Below are 20251 nucleotides of genomic sequence, written 5' to 3'. Positions count from 1 at the left end.
CTCCACTCACCATCAGGTTAATGCTCTTGCTTAAAGACAGACAATTGTCTTAGATTAATACAGTAGGGATTACCTGTATGATGAGACATCTAAACTCAAAAGGAACCAAAAGCTCATTAACATGACAATCGGCTGACAGTAAATCAGAGTATTATTGCTCTGCACAACAGAACTTCATGTAAGTTTATTTGAGAAGTTGTATCTACACAGAAATACATTAAGCACATCTAAGTGAGACTGCTTCACTTTATGCTGAAGCAGCAAGACACTCTCCAGGAAAAGAGATTAATTTTGCGTTTCCTTTTTTTCCAGCTTTCCCTTATGGTTCAATAAAGTTCACCTCCACAGCAAATGTCTCACTATAGACTTTCCATGTTTTAGACTTGTGAGGGTTGTCCAGCTCATTCCTGGGAAGGTACAGTCTGAAAGACAAAATTCAATATATCTTAGGCTGAAAGACATGATTTTTCTTTCAGACAGCCAAGAGGACTTCAAGCTCAGCCCTGAAGTATTAAATATAGCCCCAGATCTTGAATTCAGACAGATACCAGCCATGCCTGCACAGGGCTTGAGATGGGAAGTAGTCTCAGAAACATACAGTCAACCCGATGGGTTTGTAGGTTGGTTGGTTTTTCTTCCAGAGCCCCACAATGCAATATTGTTAGAGTAACTAACTGTTACATTCAGCCCAGTGCTTCCTGATGGATACAACTGGCAGGAATTTAATAACTGTCCTTCCTCATGGCAAGGATTTGATTCAGTATTCAGTCAAGCTCACCAGGCACATTTCCCACTTTTAATGCTTACCAAATTCATGTCTAGTTATCACTTAATAGCACTTGTACATCAGCTGTGGCTGAATTAGAGAGACATAAGCACTGCCCTAACAGCAGTTTCATTTCTGATCAGACCTAGTCCCCCATCAGGTCTACCAGAATTTTTTAAGCAAAAAGGGAGACAGTCTCTACTCTCTTTAAGAGAAGGTCCGGTGGGACATCCTCCCCAGCCCTGGAAGAAACAAAGCCCTTGGGTGAAACTTTTGAAACAGTTGCAAGGCTGTCAGACAGCAGGCGTACATTTCTCTTGGCACTGTTTGATCTAGCCAGCCTGCAGACTCAATGTCTGCACCTAGAATGCATGGTGTATTGCTGGCTCAGCCTATTAAGTTTACAGTTTGAACACATACTCATGGCTTTCTCTCCTCATGCTCTGATGGGATCTGTTAAATAAAAATTGTTTTCTTCTTGTTCCAGTCATGGAGAACACAGGAATTATCTCCTATGTCAAGTTCACTGTTCCTCTGTCTAAATCTGTCAAGTCTGATAGACAGAGTATCTCCTGTCTCTGCATTTCTACATCACTCCCCTAGTGAGACAGACAAGCTCAATTTTCAGTGTCTGGAGCTCCCCTGGGAGTTCTAGTCTCAACAAGAAAAAACACAGTAATTTCTTACACTTTAACTAAAGCATAAGTAGTAAAAGAGCCTTTCTTTGGGATCCCAACCATCAGCACCTCTAAGTCTGGTCTTAATGTTGAGCTACTAAGCTGCTGAATGAGTTCCAGCCTCCCAGGCAGCCATGCTACAGAGGATGGAAGAGCTGCCTTTGCTTTGAATAGTTAGCATTACCTTTTTGAATTCAAGTTTATTAGCAGTACTTAAAGTGCTGAGGAAAGACTCCAATGGATTAAGTTGATGAAGCTAAAGAGCTCACATGTTTAAAACACTTGTCACAGTGCAAACAAGTGTGCACCAACTGCCTGCTCACAAGTTACAGTTCAGAGTCAGAGACCTGCACCCACACCAAAGTTAGGTGGCTGATCCAGCCTGTCTTATCTCAGCTATGTTTATGAACATCCACCTCTGTTCAGACACCAGCAGCTAGGATCTGAAGGCAGTTGCTACGATCACTTACCTGTTATTTTCAATAAAGGAAGTGTTGAACCAGAAAAAGAATGGGCAGTTGTCATAGCCTTTTGGGAGATCCTAAAAGGAAAGGCCTTGTTTAAGGACTCCATTCCACAAAACTACTATTTTTGCAGAGCAAGAGTACCTACCTGTCCTCAGTAGTTTGGTTTACAAAGCTACAGTGCCAGAGTCAGTACACTTGAAGAACCCTGTATCACACCCAGATCACTATTGTCATTGAAGTTACTTTAGGACTACGTCACTCAAACAATACAACGAAGTGAGACACCCATGGTAGAAGCAGCAGGTACTCAACTAATGTGTTTTGGTTGTACTGTGTGAACAGCCAGACACCTCTCCTACTGGCTCAGGCTGATGTAGCAGCATTTGCTGCATCACTCACTGCACAGTGGGGCCACTCCACACAGCAGGAGTTACGGCAGAAGAACACAGATTCTGCCCCCCACAGCACAGCCAGTCCAGCTGCAGTTTACACTACAGCCTCTCCTCATACTCAAGTGAAGGTCTTCATGCTGTTATACTTACAGAGAGCGATTCAAATCTGACTTTCACATCACCACTTATAACAGGACTGTCTTCCAAGCCAATGACTACAGAGTCACTTTCAGAATCAAGGAAGAGCTGGATGACAGAGTAAAGTATTACATTAATGAAAAGCTACTGCAGAGACAAGGGACCAATTCATGACAATACCTAGCTACTCATTCATGGTATACAAATGCAATAGCAATGTCAGAATAATAGCCAGCAATTTAAGCCACTCGGGTCAGAGTGATTTACTGCATTTAATTGACTTCTAGCAAAATCTTTCACTATCTTACCACTACTTTTCCTGCGATTTAGCAAAGCTTAGCTTTTTCATTCTCTCAGAATTTACAGCATCCATTTATTTAGACAGTTTTATGTTCAGTATTCAACTTTTACAGGAAGACATTTTTGACCCATAAGTCAGCTTTCAGCTTCTGTGACTCAACATGATTTCACAGTACTCTCACCTTGCAGTTTCCTTGATTGGCACATACACATTCTAATACAACTTGCTTCCTCGCTATTATCTGCACCTTCATATCAGTTCCATTGCCTTTTCCAACTCCTAGGAAGAATTATATTATACCACAGTACATATATTAGCTGGAAACAAATGGTCATGAAGCCATGTGCAATCCTATTCAAAAGTACCTTCTCTCCAGAATGCCTTGCTATAGACTTTAGATAACTCACATCCTAAAGGTAGCTCAAGGTTCAGTGGTTGATAACTGTATTTTGAAGTAGCAGTAAATCCTACTAGTGGAGCCAGAACAGGCTAATGTAGAGTCTAGTTCCACTGACTGAAGAACAGCAGTTTGAAGTCCCCTTGAACAAGTAGTGCTGAACTTCCAGCCTTTTATCAAAATTACCAGTACATATGTACAGAAACAGTTGTGTGTATCGAGCTGAGAAACATTAGTGGACCCAGTTCTACATGTGAAGTTAATCTCACCTGAAAAGCAATTCTCCTCCCAAAACAGAGCAGGCTGTACGAAAGCCACCATTTGACCAGACACCCAGAAAGTGACAGAACACATGGGGTAATTGCACTCCACAATGCTCTTCACTGCATTTTACCTCTGCTATTTGAATTCTCAAATCCCATTAAATCTACATTCCTATCATGGGCTTCACAAGACAGACAGAGATCAGCTGCCTGTACTAGGAAACCATTACAAGATAGAGGAATGCCCAAATTCAAGAGTTCTTACCATGTATAGAGTGGATTTTGAGGTTTTTTATTTTGAGTTGTCTCTCTGGTGGGAGTTTCAAGTTATATTTGTTTTTCAGGATCTCGTAATACCCCACATACCTACTCTGTAATGCAAAAAACCCAGACACATTATGCAGTTTCTGTACCCCACACAGACTAATTCTAGTCAGAAGTAGGATTAAATAGAACTTCTACACAGAGTTCTTAGCTCTAAGTCCAAAGACAAGAAGAAAGTAGCCAATTGTTCTCCTTCCCCTCCCTTGTTCAAACAACCCTCTAGACAAATTCAATATCTATATTTTTAGCAAGTATTTAAGCTTCATGTTCTAAGAGGAATTCTGTACTTTTGAGTTCAACAAGAAGTGAAGAGCTTTTATATTGTAGCTTTAAGGGACAGAACATTTAAATGTACAATATACTTTCATTTTACAGAAGCAGATTCTGAAGAACAGCTGTACTTCCATTCTCTTTTATACCAGCAGCTAAAGTACTTCTGTAACCAGCTTCATTTCACAGTACACAATTAATCAGAATGAGCACAGCCCCAGACAGTGGTCTGAGGCAGTAACTTGTTTAGTATTTCCTTGTGAACACAGTCTCTAGAGGCGGCATTCTTCCACCCAGGCACAGCAGTGCCACAGCCCTCCCCAGGCCAGGCTGCAATGAATCCTTGATAAACAGCCCAGTTGCCTTACAGGGTTGTGATCCTGTGAGGGTGGGCAAACACTGCAACAGGTTGCCCAGAGAGGTTGTGGAGTCCATCTGTGGACATTCTAGACCTGATGGAATATGGCCCTAGGCAACCTGCTCTAGCTCACCTTGCTTCAACAGCGGGGTTGGACCAAAAGCTCTCCTCATCTCAACAATTCTGTTATCTTAGATAGCATAATTCAGATTTGGTGATATTACAGAGAAAGGCATAAAGGAATGTGCTTGGACAAATAGGAGGGGTGGGGTGGGGGGGAAGATGCACTGCAACCCTACCAGCTGATAAATCTTCCAATGCTTAAAGAAAGAGTACAGCAAGTTCAGGAGTTAATCATTAGTAGGAACCTACATATCTGAAACGAGACAGGGGAGGTGGAGTAGAGTAAGCACTCACAAGGCTAGTGTTGGTTTGGCTACTGTTGCTGGACTGACTCAAGCTCACCTGGGATGGAGTTTCAACTCCCTGAAACTTGGTGCTTGTGCTTTTATCAGTTCTTCTCTCCCCAAAGTAGTCCAAACTTTCCTACATAGGAAAATAATTTCAAGGGTTAAGATATTCATCCCACCACCATTCCCCTTCCTGAGAAGGGGACAGTAAACTAGAATTACACTGATCAATTCCAGTAGGAGAATATAAGTGAAAATATGCAATAGGTTTTTTGGTACCTTCTACAAGGAGGCTTTTAACTAGAATAAGTACTAATTAGGAAATCAAATACATTAAGTCTCTCATTCATGAAAGAGTGCTGAAAAAGCTCACTGAATGAGAGCAATGTGCTTTTAAGCAATTGCTTTAGAACCATCTATATGGTTTACAGCGCTCTGTGGCACACCAAGCCAAACATTAGGTTCAGATCTTCACAAACCAAACTCAGAGAAAAAAAGTGATTAAATGGATACACACTCTGGCCAGACTACCTTGAGTGACCTGGGTCTTTGCAACCCAGGTCTCCAGACTGATAAACCAGACCTGGGATACTAAAGCAGCACATGCATCTGTCCTGGCTGGGACTTGCTGATCTTTCTCCTTTTCCCCAGAAGGGCTTGAATTGCTGTAATTCTGGCAGTCAAGACTCAAGAATCAAGAGAATTCTTGATACCTCACACCACTTGGAAGGAGGTTGGGGAAAAAAATTGCACTTTAAATCTGTGACACTATCTTTAGTGGAGTATGCTCAGATACCATCTACAGTTTAAGAATGTTGTACCTCAAAATCATAGGTCTATTATGCCTCAAAAAGAGTACTTCAAAAGTCGGTATTCTGCTAAGTTCTAATTTCCTAGGTCTTCCCAATCACAAATAGTCTTCATCAGAAAGGAATTTACATATTAGCAAGATTTGCAAGATTTTTGTGAAATAGATTTTCACAGTATCATTTTTCCAGTATAGACTTTTTGCAGAGCATTAGTGCATTTCACCAATTAGTAGGTTCTAAAAGCCATTTTGAACACTATAATATTCAAAAATTAAACACCAGGTTTTACCTTTGCACTCTCAAACTGGTCACTGTCTATGAGCCAGGTACAGACCATTGTTCCAGTCCTGCCTGTATTAGAAGAAACAGGTTGAACTACAGGAGTTCAAAGGTATTTGGGACTATTTTTGTCAAGATGAAGTTATAAATTTTGAAATAAAAGAGATTATAGTCAAGTGCCTGTTTTTCTGGGAAGAATAAGTTAAAAACCAAGATACCACAGTTCATTAACTTGTTTCTTGAAAACAGTCCCCACATTTCTTGGTGGTATTCCTAAAGATACTTAGGAAGCTGGTCAGTATCTGCATACTCCATTTAACAGGGGATACAGCCAAGTACATGCTACTGGATTAGGTTAGACTAGCACTTGCTAATGCTCTAAGCCTCAAGATTTGCTTCTCTGCTCCAACTTTTTTAGTCCCCAACCCTACTAAGAAGGCATCAAGACTGCTAGCAAAGACTCCAATATCGTTTCAGTTCTGACCTTAAAATTTCAGAGGTCAAGTCACTCCTCCCTACACTTGTTCTTCAAGCTGGTTTTGGCCTACAGGCAGTTTCAATGTTCAGTTTTGCAAAACATTTTAAGCTATGGCTCCAAGTGGGGGAAACTTCTTTACGTTAAGTAACCACCTGGTTTAAGCCAAGCGTTTGCAGCAGTAACAGCAGGCAGCTACAGATGTGGCAGATGTTTGCAGGGAAGTTTGACTTATTTGCACAGCTATCAATGTACTTCAACAGCTCCCATACTACTACAGGTTGCAGACAGCACCCACAGGTCAGCTCACGCCCAGCAGCTTTGGCTAGTCTGTCACCATAAGACTACACTGCACTATCACATAACACTCTGTGTATCTCAATTTAAGATCCAGTGGTACCTACAACATTCCACCCCTCCACTGCAAGAAATTAAAAAGCTTGAAGTATATTACAGTGCAGGGTATTCAGTGTGGGTAGCTAGCTGCCAGGGAACCAAAGCAGCAGCTTAACACTTTTGATAGCAGCAGTTTCAGTAGCTCCCTATCCCCAGCCTCTCCTAGGGGGCTGCTGTTCCAGCAGCCAGGACAGCAGGAAGTTCTTGAAAACCATTTTAAGAGATTAGATGCCATCTTAGATTAACAACTAATTTGGGCTACCTAGAAACGGGGTTGTGTAATACTAAACACACAACACTATACTGTTGCTAGTCATCACAGTGTCTGCAGAATTTGTGAAGCTACACTCCAAACCCATCTCACTACAGCTTAAGGCCATACTATCATCAAAGAAGCCATGATCAGAATACCATGTAATTTGTAGCATACACAGATTACACATGAGAAGTCCTACCTTTGCCTCCTTTACAATGAATTGCTATGATGTTCTTTTCATCTTGACTCATCCATTCACGGACACTGGCAGTGAATTTCAGCATATCCCTAGATAAGAGGAAAATTAAAGGATCAAAGCCAATGCCCGCATAAAACCATCATGATGTATGTATTTCTTGACAGGACTCACTGTAGCGCTGGGACATTGTGGTCATCAATAAAGATCCTTTCCACCCTGTAGTGGAAGTACTTGGGGTCATAGCCTTTTTCACCTACAAAGAAGTATCTGAAGTTATGCCAGGAAGGGGAACAGGATTGCAACAAAGAAAGTGTCTTGTGACACGCAACTGCTGGTCTGAGCATAGACTAGTGTTTAAAGTACAGTAGTAAAAAATACACAGATCAAAAGTAGAAAAACTATGAGGTAGTTTGGCTAAGCTTAGCTTCTAGTTTCACACCTCACTTGAGTGAAAATTCAAGCTCAGATGGCCATTCCTTTCCATAGGGGTTATTTAGGGATCTGAAAGTTAATGCTCTGATGTACTGTCAGGATCAATCACTGCAACAACCACCTACAACGTGGTAAAGAGCTGATAACACCACACTCTTCATCTGTGACCCCTCATCCATCCCTCTGCTGGCTAGAGGATAGTTTTACTGTTTCAGGACTTGTATTGAAGTATTGATGCTTCTACATCATACCTTGTCTGCTTCCAGCTCTGACGCTCTACTATGAAAGCAAAAACCACAGGATAGTTGCTCCTGAAATATTTTTCATTAGTTTTAGCCACCTCCAAACAGATGATGTTTTAACTATTCATTCTCCCCAATCTTCTAAGCCTTCATTAGAAAAATCCTTGAGCATCACTCCAAGTTTTTGCCCAGGTTTATTTCTCCACTTTAAGAGCTTTGAAACATTGAAGCAACTGTTCAGCATGAGCAAGGAAATCTAAACTGAAAGGCATCCAGTATCACCTTTGCAAGCTTCAGTACAATATATTAGATGCTCAAAGTCAGTAGCCACATTCAGGACAGAATGTAGTCAGACACAGCTGTGTGCTTTTGATAGACTTTAAATTCTTGGAGATCTGGTATTGCCAGCATCATACCTTGAAAAGATGTTTTCCCACTTAGTGGTATTTCAGTAAGTCAGCAGCTAAACATACTTACTGCAGAGATTGTAGACTTTATAGTGGTCTGCGTGTTTGGTGTCCAAAAATCTTACAACTTCCTAAAGCAATAACAGGATATAAATTCAGAGTAGATAGTGCTCTAATCCTTATTTCCACTGCCACCTCATCCCCACCCCCTAAATGGGGTCAGCAACTGCATTCATAAGGAGCCCTTGGACAGTAGGCCTTTCCAGCCCAATAACTCAAGTTCTTGTACGGAATAAAAGTATTACTGTGGCTATCTTGCCTGCCTTACAAATTGATGTTTCCACAATATCAAGCAGCATAGCTCTAAAGGCGTTAATGACCTTTTAAAGATTATTTAGATGAGTATACAGTTCATCACTCACACTATTACTAACCTGGGACAGGACTGACTTGGCTCTCTGAAGCATTCCCAAGGAACAAGGGCATTAGAGCACCAGTGTGCACACTGCAAGATATATCCCACTAGGCTTAGCTAAGAGACTACAACACAAACTGTGCAGCACACTGGAAACCAGCGATGACAGCAGGACTAGGACTAACTTGACAATCTAGTCCATATTAGTGGGAACCTGGAAGTGAAACAATATTCAGAAATACTGAACTTGGTAGATGAGAGATTTTTACCTTTATAGGGTTCCTGTAGAAAGACTGCTTCCCAGAAGATGGAAATGACATTGCAATAATGCGATCTGTGAAGGAGACAACAGTCAGAAGTAACAGTGGGAACCCTCCCCACATGTAAGAAGTACATGACTGAGAGCAACATCATTATGAAACAGCTTCTTTCCACCCTAATTATAAGAACCACCTACCCATTTCTGAGAGGTTTTCTTTTGCATTTAGTATAGCCAGCACAGGAGAATAATGCTTCCTGAAGCATCAGATACCATTACGTGTCAGTCTCCACAGAATCACAGGCAAAAATATCATGAGTTAGTCAACAGTTTCTTGGATCTGGTTCCCTAGGCCTCAGGAGAATTTCTATCATTACATACAGCATGTACAACCTCTCTCCTAGTAGGCAAACCCATGAGAACAGTGCCAGAGTTAGGAATCCATATTTCACAATCCCACAGAAAAGAAGTAGGCCTGGTTTGACTTCATACTTAAGTTTCATTAGCCTAAAACATTGCCTGTATTTCATGTCAAGCACTTAACTGAATAACTACTGTTAGCAGGATATAACACACTGAAAACTGTCATTTGCTTCTACAAACCAGTAATATAAGTGAGATCCAGATCAAAGCCATCTTTCATATAACGCCTTTTGTTTTCAGAGACCTGCCAAAAGAGTAGAGTTAGTCTTCCGAAGAAATGCCAGGGATCAACAAGCATTGCCTGTTACTAGGGAAAAACAACCATCTAGACTCTGAAGTTAAATCATGAGTAGCAGAGCTTCATTTTGCTGCAGCAAAGTTCACAGCATTAGCCAATAATAACATTTATTGTGTTAGTTTTTAGAGAAAAGCTCCATACAGAATTTTTACCCTGAAGTACCAAAGTTTTTTCTAATGGAAAGAACACTGCAGATTCTTTGTGGACTGCAGCATGAATCTGTCATTGCTATTGAGGCATTTGGGGGCCAAGGGAAGGAAGAAGTTAAGGGCAGCATAACCAAGACTGCTTATTCCTGAGCAAAAGGACATGCTTGAAGCTTCAAGTATCATGTCAGCACCCCTGACGAAAATAAGAGGAGGCATTTACAATGGGTAGGTCTTCAACAGCTAGGTTGTTTTGTCTTCACCTGGAATAAGCAGCAGAAGCATTACAATTCCTATCCTCCCCCACGTGAGGGAAAACAGTCCATGTATCAGACAGACTAGAAAGTATTGACTAAGACACATGGTAGTGTTGCAATCACTTTGATATGCTGGCATTCCAGGTCAAGTTGTTGCTTACTTAAACAAAGTTAAGAATTATTAGCTGTACTGGAATTGGGGCAGAGCTCCAGTACCTTGTCAGGGACACAGAGCAGATATGCTGTTTTGGCAGTATTATCAGTTGCAGGCCGATAGGCTGTGGGCAGTCTTACTACTCACCATTGATGGCTGTCTGAAGAAATAGAGTTGGAAACAGTAACAGTAGCCTAGACAGATTAAGAGGCAAACTTACCATTCTCCTGGTCACCACTTCAAGTTGCTTCTTTTGTGAAGCCAGGCGAAATATTCTTATTAAGATGACAATTCTCAGAACTCGGAAGAGAGTAACCATTCTAGATAAGGGTCAGATTCACCATGAAAGAAAATGAACATTAAAAAAAAAAAAAAACTTAGCTGCAAAGCTTAAAGCATTCAAAAGCTGTTTCAGACAGTTTAAAGCTTTGTTTCATATATTGAACCAGGACTTCTCAGGCTGATTTTGGAGAAGATACTATGCTTGAAGAATACAACTGTTTTACTGAGGTTTTTTGGGAATGTTATGAACAGCTATCAGAACTAGGAACCCCCCTACTTGCTCAAACAGAGACTTTCACAGGCACCTCTGCCCAGTAAGCAACAAATTCCTTTATCACTACCTATGTTATTACCCTCAAATTCTTGTTCCTTGAAGCTTGTTCTCAAGTATATAATTAAGTGTAAGTAGCCACCTGAAAAATAGCTGAAAAGAGAAGCTGGACAGGCTATATTACACCATGCCTTGATTAAGAAACCTGAGAACAGAGTTGTATAAACCTTGTGTTTAATCATTCAGCAACTTGAGCAGATGATTTTGTTTGAGGAACTTCGAACTGCTGTTGAACTTTGAAGCAGGCAAGATGCTTATGTGAGTGGTTCTACAGAAACAACTGAACAGGGGCAGCTGCTTTTGCATACCACTAGGGACTAGGACAAACTAAAATTCATTCCTTAAGGAGGTATGTGAGCATATACTTTTAAGGAGCACATGCACATATTTTAGGTCCAGATACACTTAGGTAAGAATCCTGGTGAATACCTACAGTAAGGGGAACAAGTATTATGGAAACATTATCTCATCACCTCCACTTGAAGACATTGTGCTCTCCACTGATGTGAAGCTTAAAGTCAGCAAGACAAGGTTCTCCTGGACAACTGGAGGAAAGCTTCAGTTCTTTCCCCTAGCTCCTTCATAGTCCAGGATCACCCTGCTGTTTTCAGGAGTTCGGTTGGAGCTAACAGCCAAGGAGATGAACCAACACTGGAGTGAAGACTCCATAGGCCCTCTCTCCAGCCTGAACCACATCTGTGAGAAGCAGCTCTTTAAGATGAAAGCAGTTTGCAGACTTCAAGGAAACATGTAATTCATCCCAATGCGCACCCAGCTAGACCAGATTAGAAACAGAGACCACAGACCTCCATCAGGGCACGTTACCTCTAAGGACTGCCACTGAAATTTCACCTGTCACATATATGCTCTCATCCACATAAAATCTGTTCAGATTCTAATTATTCTGAGATGCATCAGGTGTTTTAAGACTGCTGTTTGCTTCTTGAGGAAGGTCTATGAGGAAAGAAAAGTGCTAAACCTCAGGCAGGCTACTGGGAATTAGCTGGACTGCGTGGACACTACTGGAGTGTTAGGTAGGAAGACCATCTCACCTCAAGATCTGGAATTCGGCTAAGTCTGAGGTATCATCTAGTGCCAGATCGTAATATTACGGTCATAACAGGACTAAAGAGCCCGTAGCAAGAAAAGCCTCACAGAGGGCCTCAAGAATTACGTGGGTGAGATGGTAGGCCCCAGCTGATTATCTCTCAAGAGCATCAGTGTGAACTCTTTTTTCTGTGACCCAAAAGCCTATTCTAAATCCCCATCAACTTCAGCTAGTGAGAATACAAGGAACTTGCACACACTGACTACAACAGGATGTCAGTGCATGATCAGGCCTACTACTAACATAGCCTAATAAAAGTAGCAGTGCAGATTACCCTGTCACAGTGCTATTTCTCCTAACAGATGCTGCCATAAGATGAAAGTTGCTTTAATAAAATGTGGCCAGAGAGATAGGAAGTAATCACTAAATTCAGATTAATGTTTAAAAAGACCTAGAAGGAAACAACCTTTTATGACTTATGCAAGTTCTATTCCTTTGACAGTTCTATTTTTGAAAAGTGAGTTTATCTGGCATTTGAAAAGACTACTAGGACTTCCAAATGTTTGTCCAATTCTGGATTCTTCAATAACTAGATTTTGAGTTGGTTTCTTCTAGAAGAATGTTTCCCCTCTTGTGCCCAGTAGCCAGTTGAATTGGGGGCAGAGGGGGTGTGATATTTGCTCAACTTCTCTCCCTGGCTGATGCAAGCAAGTTTCATCAATTCAAACCTAGTGCAGATAAACTAATCTTAGAGTTGTAGTTCAGTCTCCATCAGAAGAGAACTCCTCTCACAGATTATTATCTGATCAAGCTACAGAAATCAGATGGAAATATGACTTAACTTATGCACATCAGCAGCATGTTTCCCCTCCCCAGGGTATGGCTGAAAAATCCTACATCAGTTACCATGGGGCTCTTGACAAAGCAAGATGGAAGAAACAAGACAGTGTGGCAACTCTTTGTATTTCAAGGCCCATTATATGTGCTCCCCCCCAAAAAAAAAAAAAAAAAGGCTTGGCTCAGTATCTGGTGGCCTCACTATTCACTTTTTGTTACTCCAACTGGTATGTCTAGATCATCTCTGTCTTCAAAACAGGGACAGTCTACAGTATAACTGTAGACCAAAGTTAGGTGCCTCTGTCCTTTACTACTCTGTACCATGAAACACAAACACAGCATATTCATGATCTAGTACGACCTAGCATCTAGCTTAGAAGTGCCTGAGAAAATTCTCAGAAGATTATCAAAAGACAGCTCACATTTAACAGCTGCTATAACATTCTTACCTTGGTATCTGATCTGCTGCAGCAAGGTCAGAGAAGGAGTACGTCATGTTAATTAACAGAGTGCCCACCACTATGAATGCATCCAAAATATTCAGTTTGGACTTGAAATAGTTCCGGAAGCTGAAACAAAGGAGAGCTTTAGAAAGATGCTCACATGGATAGCAAAGATTGAAACACATCTTTCAGGAAGAGAATCACCTATACAGAACTACTGCTAGAGACAAGTTCTCCTGAAGTAGTTCTTAACACTAAGCACTGAAGACTCACTAAGTAAATATTCTGTCTACATACATAAGTCACAGCAAAGCTGATGTGGTTTTCAAGTGCTCACTTATACCAAAAGCACTCTACAGATTATTCTATAGAAGGGTAAGTGCCAATTTGCACAGCCAAGAAGAGATGTGGCCACTGTCTATGACCAGAAAAATCAGCCTACAGGGCATCCATGTTCATAGTCCAGTCTTGAACTATTGCTTCCTTGCTAGCTTGAGTACTTGCCACACTGACTTAATTTTCACCCATGTCTTACCCTTGAACAAACACCCTCAGGATAACATCGATGAGAAAGAAGAGCGCTATTGCCAGGGAAACACCTTCAAGAATATCTCTAACACCCCTCTTCTCACTGATCGCCAGATCCACAATAACGATTATAATGTCCACAAAGATAAGTACAACTCCAAATACTCTGCAAAAAGAAAAATACAAGTCATCTTGAGAAGCAGGAATGAATTGCTGACTTTGATTGAAAAGCACAAGCCCAGATTTCTGTTTTAAGCTGTTCCAGTGAGAGCATATCATCTTATATATTGAGGCCTGCTTGTATAAGCAGCTGAAGGATTCAAATTGCATTTTTAAGTGATCTGCAAAGAGTACATCATCCATGTGGAACTGTACATATACTTCACACTCAGCTGTAGTTGACCTATAATTCCACAGCTACCCAGAAGTAGTGCAAACCTGAATGCTTTACAGCACACAAGTGTCAGTGCTAGCTTTCAATTTACTTGCCTTCCCTCCCACCTGTGACTTACTGTAGTCCATTAAAAATAACTGTCTTTAATGGCTTACCTTGTTTCAGCACTTACACTGCATACAACTGATGAAATAATTGCTCAAGGCTGACACAGACTGGAAAAAGTCATTAAAAAGCTTTTATCCAAGTCAACAGCATTTCCAGTTCTGACTTTCAGCTCTCCTTGGAGAATATAGTCATATCTATTTAATACTTCCTTCCCAATTAAAGTACTTTGCTCAGTCACCCTTTCTGGAGGTGATAGCAGATTCAGTACTTTCTAGACAGCAGGCTGGAGTCACTGTTGTTCAAGGAACTCCCCAAGTTCTTACACCAGAAATAAGGCCTACTTCTACCCTGCCCATATCGTTACAAGCATGGTCTTTTACCTGAATCCAAATGACATCACAAACGGGGAAATCTTTCTCCTAATGGCACTGCAAGAGAAGAGAACTGGCATCAAGACAACTGACATTTTGCTACTGGCATCAGCCACAAGAGCACTGTTAGATACATTCTTTTGTTTACATTCTTTGGTTTTCGAGTTCTGTATAGTAGTGACTTCTTTAAAGGAGATTACTCATTTGCATTCATGAAGTATACAGGTTAAGACAGTACTTGAAAGCAGTGCTTTGACCACTTGTTAGAAAAAGTACTCATCAGCTACAGACCCTAGAAGTACAGCAGTATGTACTTGTGCATAACACTAGTCAGTGCCACAATTCCACTGACACAGAAGCCTGACTTAATGTCCAGTTATAAGCTTTAAGAAGTGGGCTTATATAATAGTCATTGGTCAAGAGGAAGATTAAAGGGTAAGCATCTCTTAAGGTATATTATTCAAGATATTAGCTTATAGTATCAGAGTATATTTTTCCCAGGCCTGGAAAAAGCTGCACTTGTTAATTCCACTACTGCTTGTGTGCTCTCAGGATAGAGGACAAATCCCTCTTCTGCCTTTCCAAGGAAATACTGGTTTGGCTTTCTGACCGAAGACTCCAGTGCCTTTTAAGAAAATGAGTTACTGAAGCCAAGTTCTTTCAATTGTGAGAGTTATCTCCAGCCCTACCAGGGTCGCAGCTCCTGTTTTCACTTACAGGAGATTATTTGCTGCCTCTCTGGTATGCTTTATGTCTTCCAGTTTAAAGCTAGGCCTTTGCATAACTATCTCACTAGCTGAAAGTTTCTTTAGGCTACACCAAGAACCAAGGTAGAAGCAATTATCTGCTAACCCCAAATTCTGTCAGTTTATTTAACAGACTGGCAATCCGTTTTTCTGTCTTGGGATTACTTAACTACTGTAAGCACTGAGTCTTTTCTAAGACATTTAAAAACCTTCTCCAAGTATATCACTAACAGTAGGACCTACCAAAAGGTTCTGACATACTGACAAAAAGTACTAGTAGATTCCTTCCATATTGTTCACATACCTACCCTATCATTCCTGTTCTATACCCTTACTACACTTCCCCTCCTCACCACCATTAGAGATACCACTGTTACAGGAAGTCTTTGTCAGCTCAATAATGCATGCTGCACCCCAGTGATCCTGTCTGAACTACTTATTTCCTCTAGGGTAACTTGAGCATCGCATTTCACTTGGTGCATATCCTTAACACCTCAATAACTCGGTTTAAGACAAGGCTAGATATCTTTGAAGTTACAAAGAAGAATTTTGCTGGGCTTACTGAATTAATCCACGCTTCTCATTATTAGGTTCATACTTAAAAGAACAAGGTCTAACCAGCAAACACCTGCATCCTTAAGCAAGGAGGAGATACTTAGGTTGTAGTATCCACTTTTTCTACAGAAGTCAAAGATGTAATAACAGGTCGTTTCTTGAAGGCAGCCTAGCATATGGGAGGTTCTCCTTGTATTTATGAACATCTAATATCTAAGGAAGAACTGCAGTATTGTGCTAACAGTTTGCTGGTCTGTGTCTTTGCCCAGTCAATCCTGCAATGCACATGTATTAGGTACACCAAGACTTCAGCTTCCACAGTCTAAGGACAAGTACCTTTATTAGATGCACTAAAAACTGAAATATATATACACCACTCCAATTTGGCCTGCCAACATCTTAAATCAGTTGATGAGAACACGGCACATTTGCTCACATGCTTAGGTTGAAGCCTTTGTGAAATGCATTTGTAAATACCACCTTCTGAATTCTAGAAAGACATTGTCACATAAAAGAACTGAGGCAACAGGCTTAGTCTAAGCTGTTCGAGCTGCAGGAACAGAGAAACAAGTCTATTCACTTGTCACTGACTTGAGTAAGTATGCTAGAAGAGTTAGTAATCTGGTGACAGGAGTTAAGCTCTGTTAGAAAATAACTACTTCAGGAACAGAGTTAGCCACTAGCAAGTTCAAACAGTTTAGTCTTAATAAGGGCATGATGCTTATCATTTGCCCCTGATACTCATTCACCTCATTTTCTTACCAGCATTTGTGCTCTCCCACTCATTCCTTTGGGAAAGTTTAATCAATGCAGTTTGGACTACCTGTTCTCCATAATATGATGGACTTGTTCTTGGGGTGGGCTTTGATCTCTAGAGGCATGAAGAAGCTTCCTGAACTTACTTATCTTTTTTTATGTACTAGAACAAACATCAGTATCACGTGATTTATTTGGCTTATCTCTACTTCAGCAAGCCATCTGCCTTCTTATTTTGTGTCAACAGTTTCCACTTTCGGGAGTAAGCAAGTCATTTAGTATACTATTAGCTTACTTGGAACAGCTGTCTGGTTCATTATCCTCATCACGACCATCATCAATCTTTACTGTGGGCTCTTCTGATGTTGGAGAGCTGGCAAAAGAATAACACAAGTCACATACTGACACAGATGTCAACTTTATACATTGTTACCCTTTGTTGTTCCAGAGAAAAGAATATTAACTGTCAGTCGAGTAGCATACAGCAGCCTGGACCAGAGCACAGGCATAGTACCAGGAGAAGAGAGACTTCCCTTACACTGGCACAGCAGAACCCCTTGGCTTGTACCGACCTAGTTCCCATTAGTAATCTATCTCTCAAAAGTTTCTCTTTTGGGGGAGGAAGGAAACAGATGTGTTCAGCAACAGGATAAAGGGCTTTGAAGCAGGGCATCCAAGAGTCCAATGAGGACTTAACAGTTCAGTCAGACTATGGAAGTGATAGAAACATACATATGCAAAATTGCTTCAGAGTCCAAATGACATTAATGCTATTACAGTAAGCTACTTGTTCAGAGAACGAGTGTTTTCACCAGGAAAAACCATAGCACAGAGATGTTTTTGTGCAGAGCAGGATACCAGACCGGAAACTGGAAGACCAGAGCAGCAGCAGCTGAGCTAGTACTGGAGCAGCATATTCTGGGGGTAGTGGCTGCTTGCCATAACTTCCTTAAAAGGGTCTTTTCAGATCAAGTTTTTGTTCAGCCACCTGAGAAGCTTTGAAGGCCACATTATTTTCTCTAAAGTCATCAAGTGTAACACCCAAATCCAGGATTTGCTAATTCAGCCTCCTCCAAAGAAATACTGTGCTGTATAATAGCACAGCCACAGTGTTTGCTGTGGCTCTGCCTCTGGCATCATTACTTCTTGGGCAGTAACAACTACGTACACGTACTCAATATTGATGTTTCCATGCTGTTCTGAGGCAAATCAACCACGTTTGAAGCATCAGTGTAACAACTCAAAGGATCCACATATTCTTCATCCTTTGAAAGGATGGAAAAGTCCACTTTTCCACAGTGTGGGCTAAACCCCTTCTAAGCAAGACATTTGATGATGCATTTCCTACAGATTCGGCAGCCAGTACTGGTGGTTCACCACTTGTACTCAATATCAGGCTGAATAAAGGAATGATTCCAGTATTTCTAAACACCAATACCTTCATTTTGTTCCTAGAACTGAAGCAAAGCTCTAGCAATGTATGGCCATTCAGCCTCATTACTAGCTATTCTTACAGGATATTCACTTGGGAGTTTCCACTTAATGTACTACTGAAATGCTTCACATTAAAGCAGGTTGCTGCTGCTACAGCAATTTTGCTGCAGATCACTTGCTTATACTTCCAGACACATGAAGCACACCAAATGCCACCTTCTTATCCTCTATTGTGATTAAAATAAGCCAAAATAAGAACGAGCAACAGCAGTGTTTTGGATTAGGAAGCCAATCTTTAACACAAAAAGAAAACAGAAGCCAAATGACAGTACACTGTTTCCACTGTGCTCTCACACAAAAATTCAGTTCTAGATAATGCTTCCCTCAGAGGGAGTTTGTTTTGCTGAGCACTCTACATCTACTTGTTGTCCAAGTTGGAACAAGCTCTCTGCCACAAGCTACATCTAGTCTTTGACTACTGGAATGGAAGAGAAGAAAATGCAGATACACTAGAAGAACCTATTTCCTCCCCATACACACTCTCCCTACAGAGCATAATCTCTTCTGACTGCTAACAGATAAAGGGAACTTCAGACTTGAGGCTTTTAAGGAAAGCAGAGCAAGAGCATCTTGCTATACAAGAGACCTTGACAGTGTTTCTGGATGCTAGAAGAGAACAGGATTTATCACCATGAGCTTATTATACAGGCCTGGGTGCTCTGTACTTCTTAATTAGCTCTTAACTACTTGGAAAAAGTCAATCATGACAGCATATTTCTCTCAAAGATATCACTCCTCTCTGACAAGAACATTTTAAGAGGGGGGGGTGGGGGTGGAATACAAAGACTATATGCTGTACAAACTTCAAGCACTTCATCATTAAAGCACTCTCTAGACAGCAGACAACACACAGCATACTTCAACTCCAAACCCATACACTGGTGCAGTTCATTTCACTCACCTGGACACTTCTGTCAGCTCTGCCCCTTGTTCATACTTCACAGTTGTCATTTTGCCTGGTGTTGTTGCTCTGCTGGTCTTAAGAGAAGTACATCTAGTTAAAGAGAGATCAGTACAACAAACAGTGAATACCAGCATCTTGTAGCAGCAGACAAGCTTCTGCTCCTTTTTCAAATATTTCCCCCTGCCCCCCAGTTGGCCAAGCACAATCTTGATAGGGCTCACAAGAGTGTGCACACTCAGCAGCGTGGTGGTTTTTCAGCTATACCGAATATGCCACAGTGACAATAAAACAGCATCTTTACCTCACGATGAAGCACTTTCCTCTGCTTCAAGCTATAGACACACAGGAGCCCCAGCCGGCGCCTCTGGGAGGGGTGCAGCCCCGGCGGGCCGGGAGCCCCAGGGAGCCGGCCCAAGACCCCCCGGCGCACATCACCGTCTGCGGCGGGAGGCCCGCGCTTCGCCCCCCGCCTCTCCACTGCCTCAGACCTGCCTCGCCGGGCGGCAGCCGCCGCTCGGGCACAGCTTCACAGCCCCAGGGAGGGAACCGGCTCCTACAGCGGCGGCCACGGCCCCACCAGCAGCCTCCCCACCACCCCGGAGAAGGACCGGCATGGGCAAGCCCCCGGCAACCCTGCCCAGCGGAGGGCCCGCAGGCCGAGCCCCGGCCCGGCGGCCGCCACACGGAGCCTGGGGCTCCACAGACCCAGGGGGTAGGGCCCGCGGCGGCCCCAGCCCCCCAGGCGCTCTCTGTGCCCCCACCGCCCTCACCTCCGCGCGGCCGCCCACCGCCGGCCGCCGGGCTCAAAGTCGAGCCCAGACACCCGCCCCCGGCGCTCCGCGGACTCAGCGGAAAGTTGCGTTAAACTTCCTGAGGGCTGTTCTCCCGACCCTCCCGCCTTCCCTCAGCCCGGCAGAGCCCCACTCACCCCCGAAGTACGAACGCCCTCAGCCTAACGGCCTAAGGCCGCGGCTAAATGGCCCGGCGGGGCTGCACCTGGGCCGGGGCCGGGCCGGGCGGCACCGCCCGCTGCCATGGCGACGCCGCCGCCGCTCCCGACACCGCCCCTCACCTCGCCGTGGTGAGCAACAACCGGGTGGGCAACAACCGGCGGCGGCAGCCGGGGCAGGGCCTGCCCGTCCCCCCGGGGTCACGCCGCCCCCGGCCCACACAGGCCCGTTGGAGCGAGGAGGCTGCCAGCCAGGCCGGGCCGGCCGGGCCGGCCTCCTTCCCCTGAGCCTCGG

At 42.7% G+C, this 20251-nt stretch overlaps 1 protein-coding gene across 2 annotated transcripts; it reads right to left on the bottom strand.

Moving 5' to 3' along the window:
- Positions 1-186: 186 nt before the first annotated feature.
- LOC141973319 (phosphatidylinositol 3,4,5-trisphosphate 3-phosphatase TPTE2-like) lies at positions 187-20026 on the bottom strand. 2 transcript variants are annotated; one of them, XM_074931759.1, is made up of 19 exons: positions 19936-20026; positions 19005-19097; positions 16905-16982; positions 14562-14609; positions 13687-13845; positions 13158-13277; positions 10431-10530; positions 9536-9599; positions 8943-9007; positions 8329-8389; positions 7349-7430; positions 7178-7266; positions 5862-5923; positions 4819-4899; positions 3667-3772; positions 2923-3020; positions 2453-2548; positions 1914-1984; positions 187-422 (listed from the first exon to the last, which is right to left on the bottom strand). In XM_074931759.1, the coding sequence occupies exons 2-19, from the start codon at positions 19052-19054 to the stop codon at positions 320-322; spliced, it is 1533 nt and encodes a 510-aa protein (XP_074787860.1). In that variant the 5' UTR covers positions 19055-19097; positions 19936-20026; the 3' UTR covers positions 187-319. The 2 variants fall into 2 exon arrangements, with proteins under 2 accessions (XP_074787860.1, XP_074787869.1); XM_074931768.1 differs by lacking the exon at positions 19936-20026 and adding an exon at positions 19309-19446.
- Positions 20027-20251: the final 225 nt, after the last annotated feature.

The sequence above is a fragment of the Athene noctua genome, chromosome 1, assembly GCF_965140245.1.
Source record: "Athene noctua chromosome 1, bAthNoc1.hap1.1, whole genome shotgun sequence".
NCBI classification, from domain to species: domain Eukaryota; kingdom Metazoa; phylum Chordata; class Aves; order Strigiformes; family Strigidae; genus Athene; species Athene noctua.
This window is presented reverse-complemented; position numbering and strand designations above follow the sequence as displayed.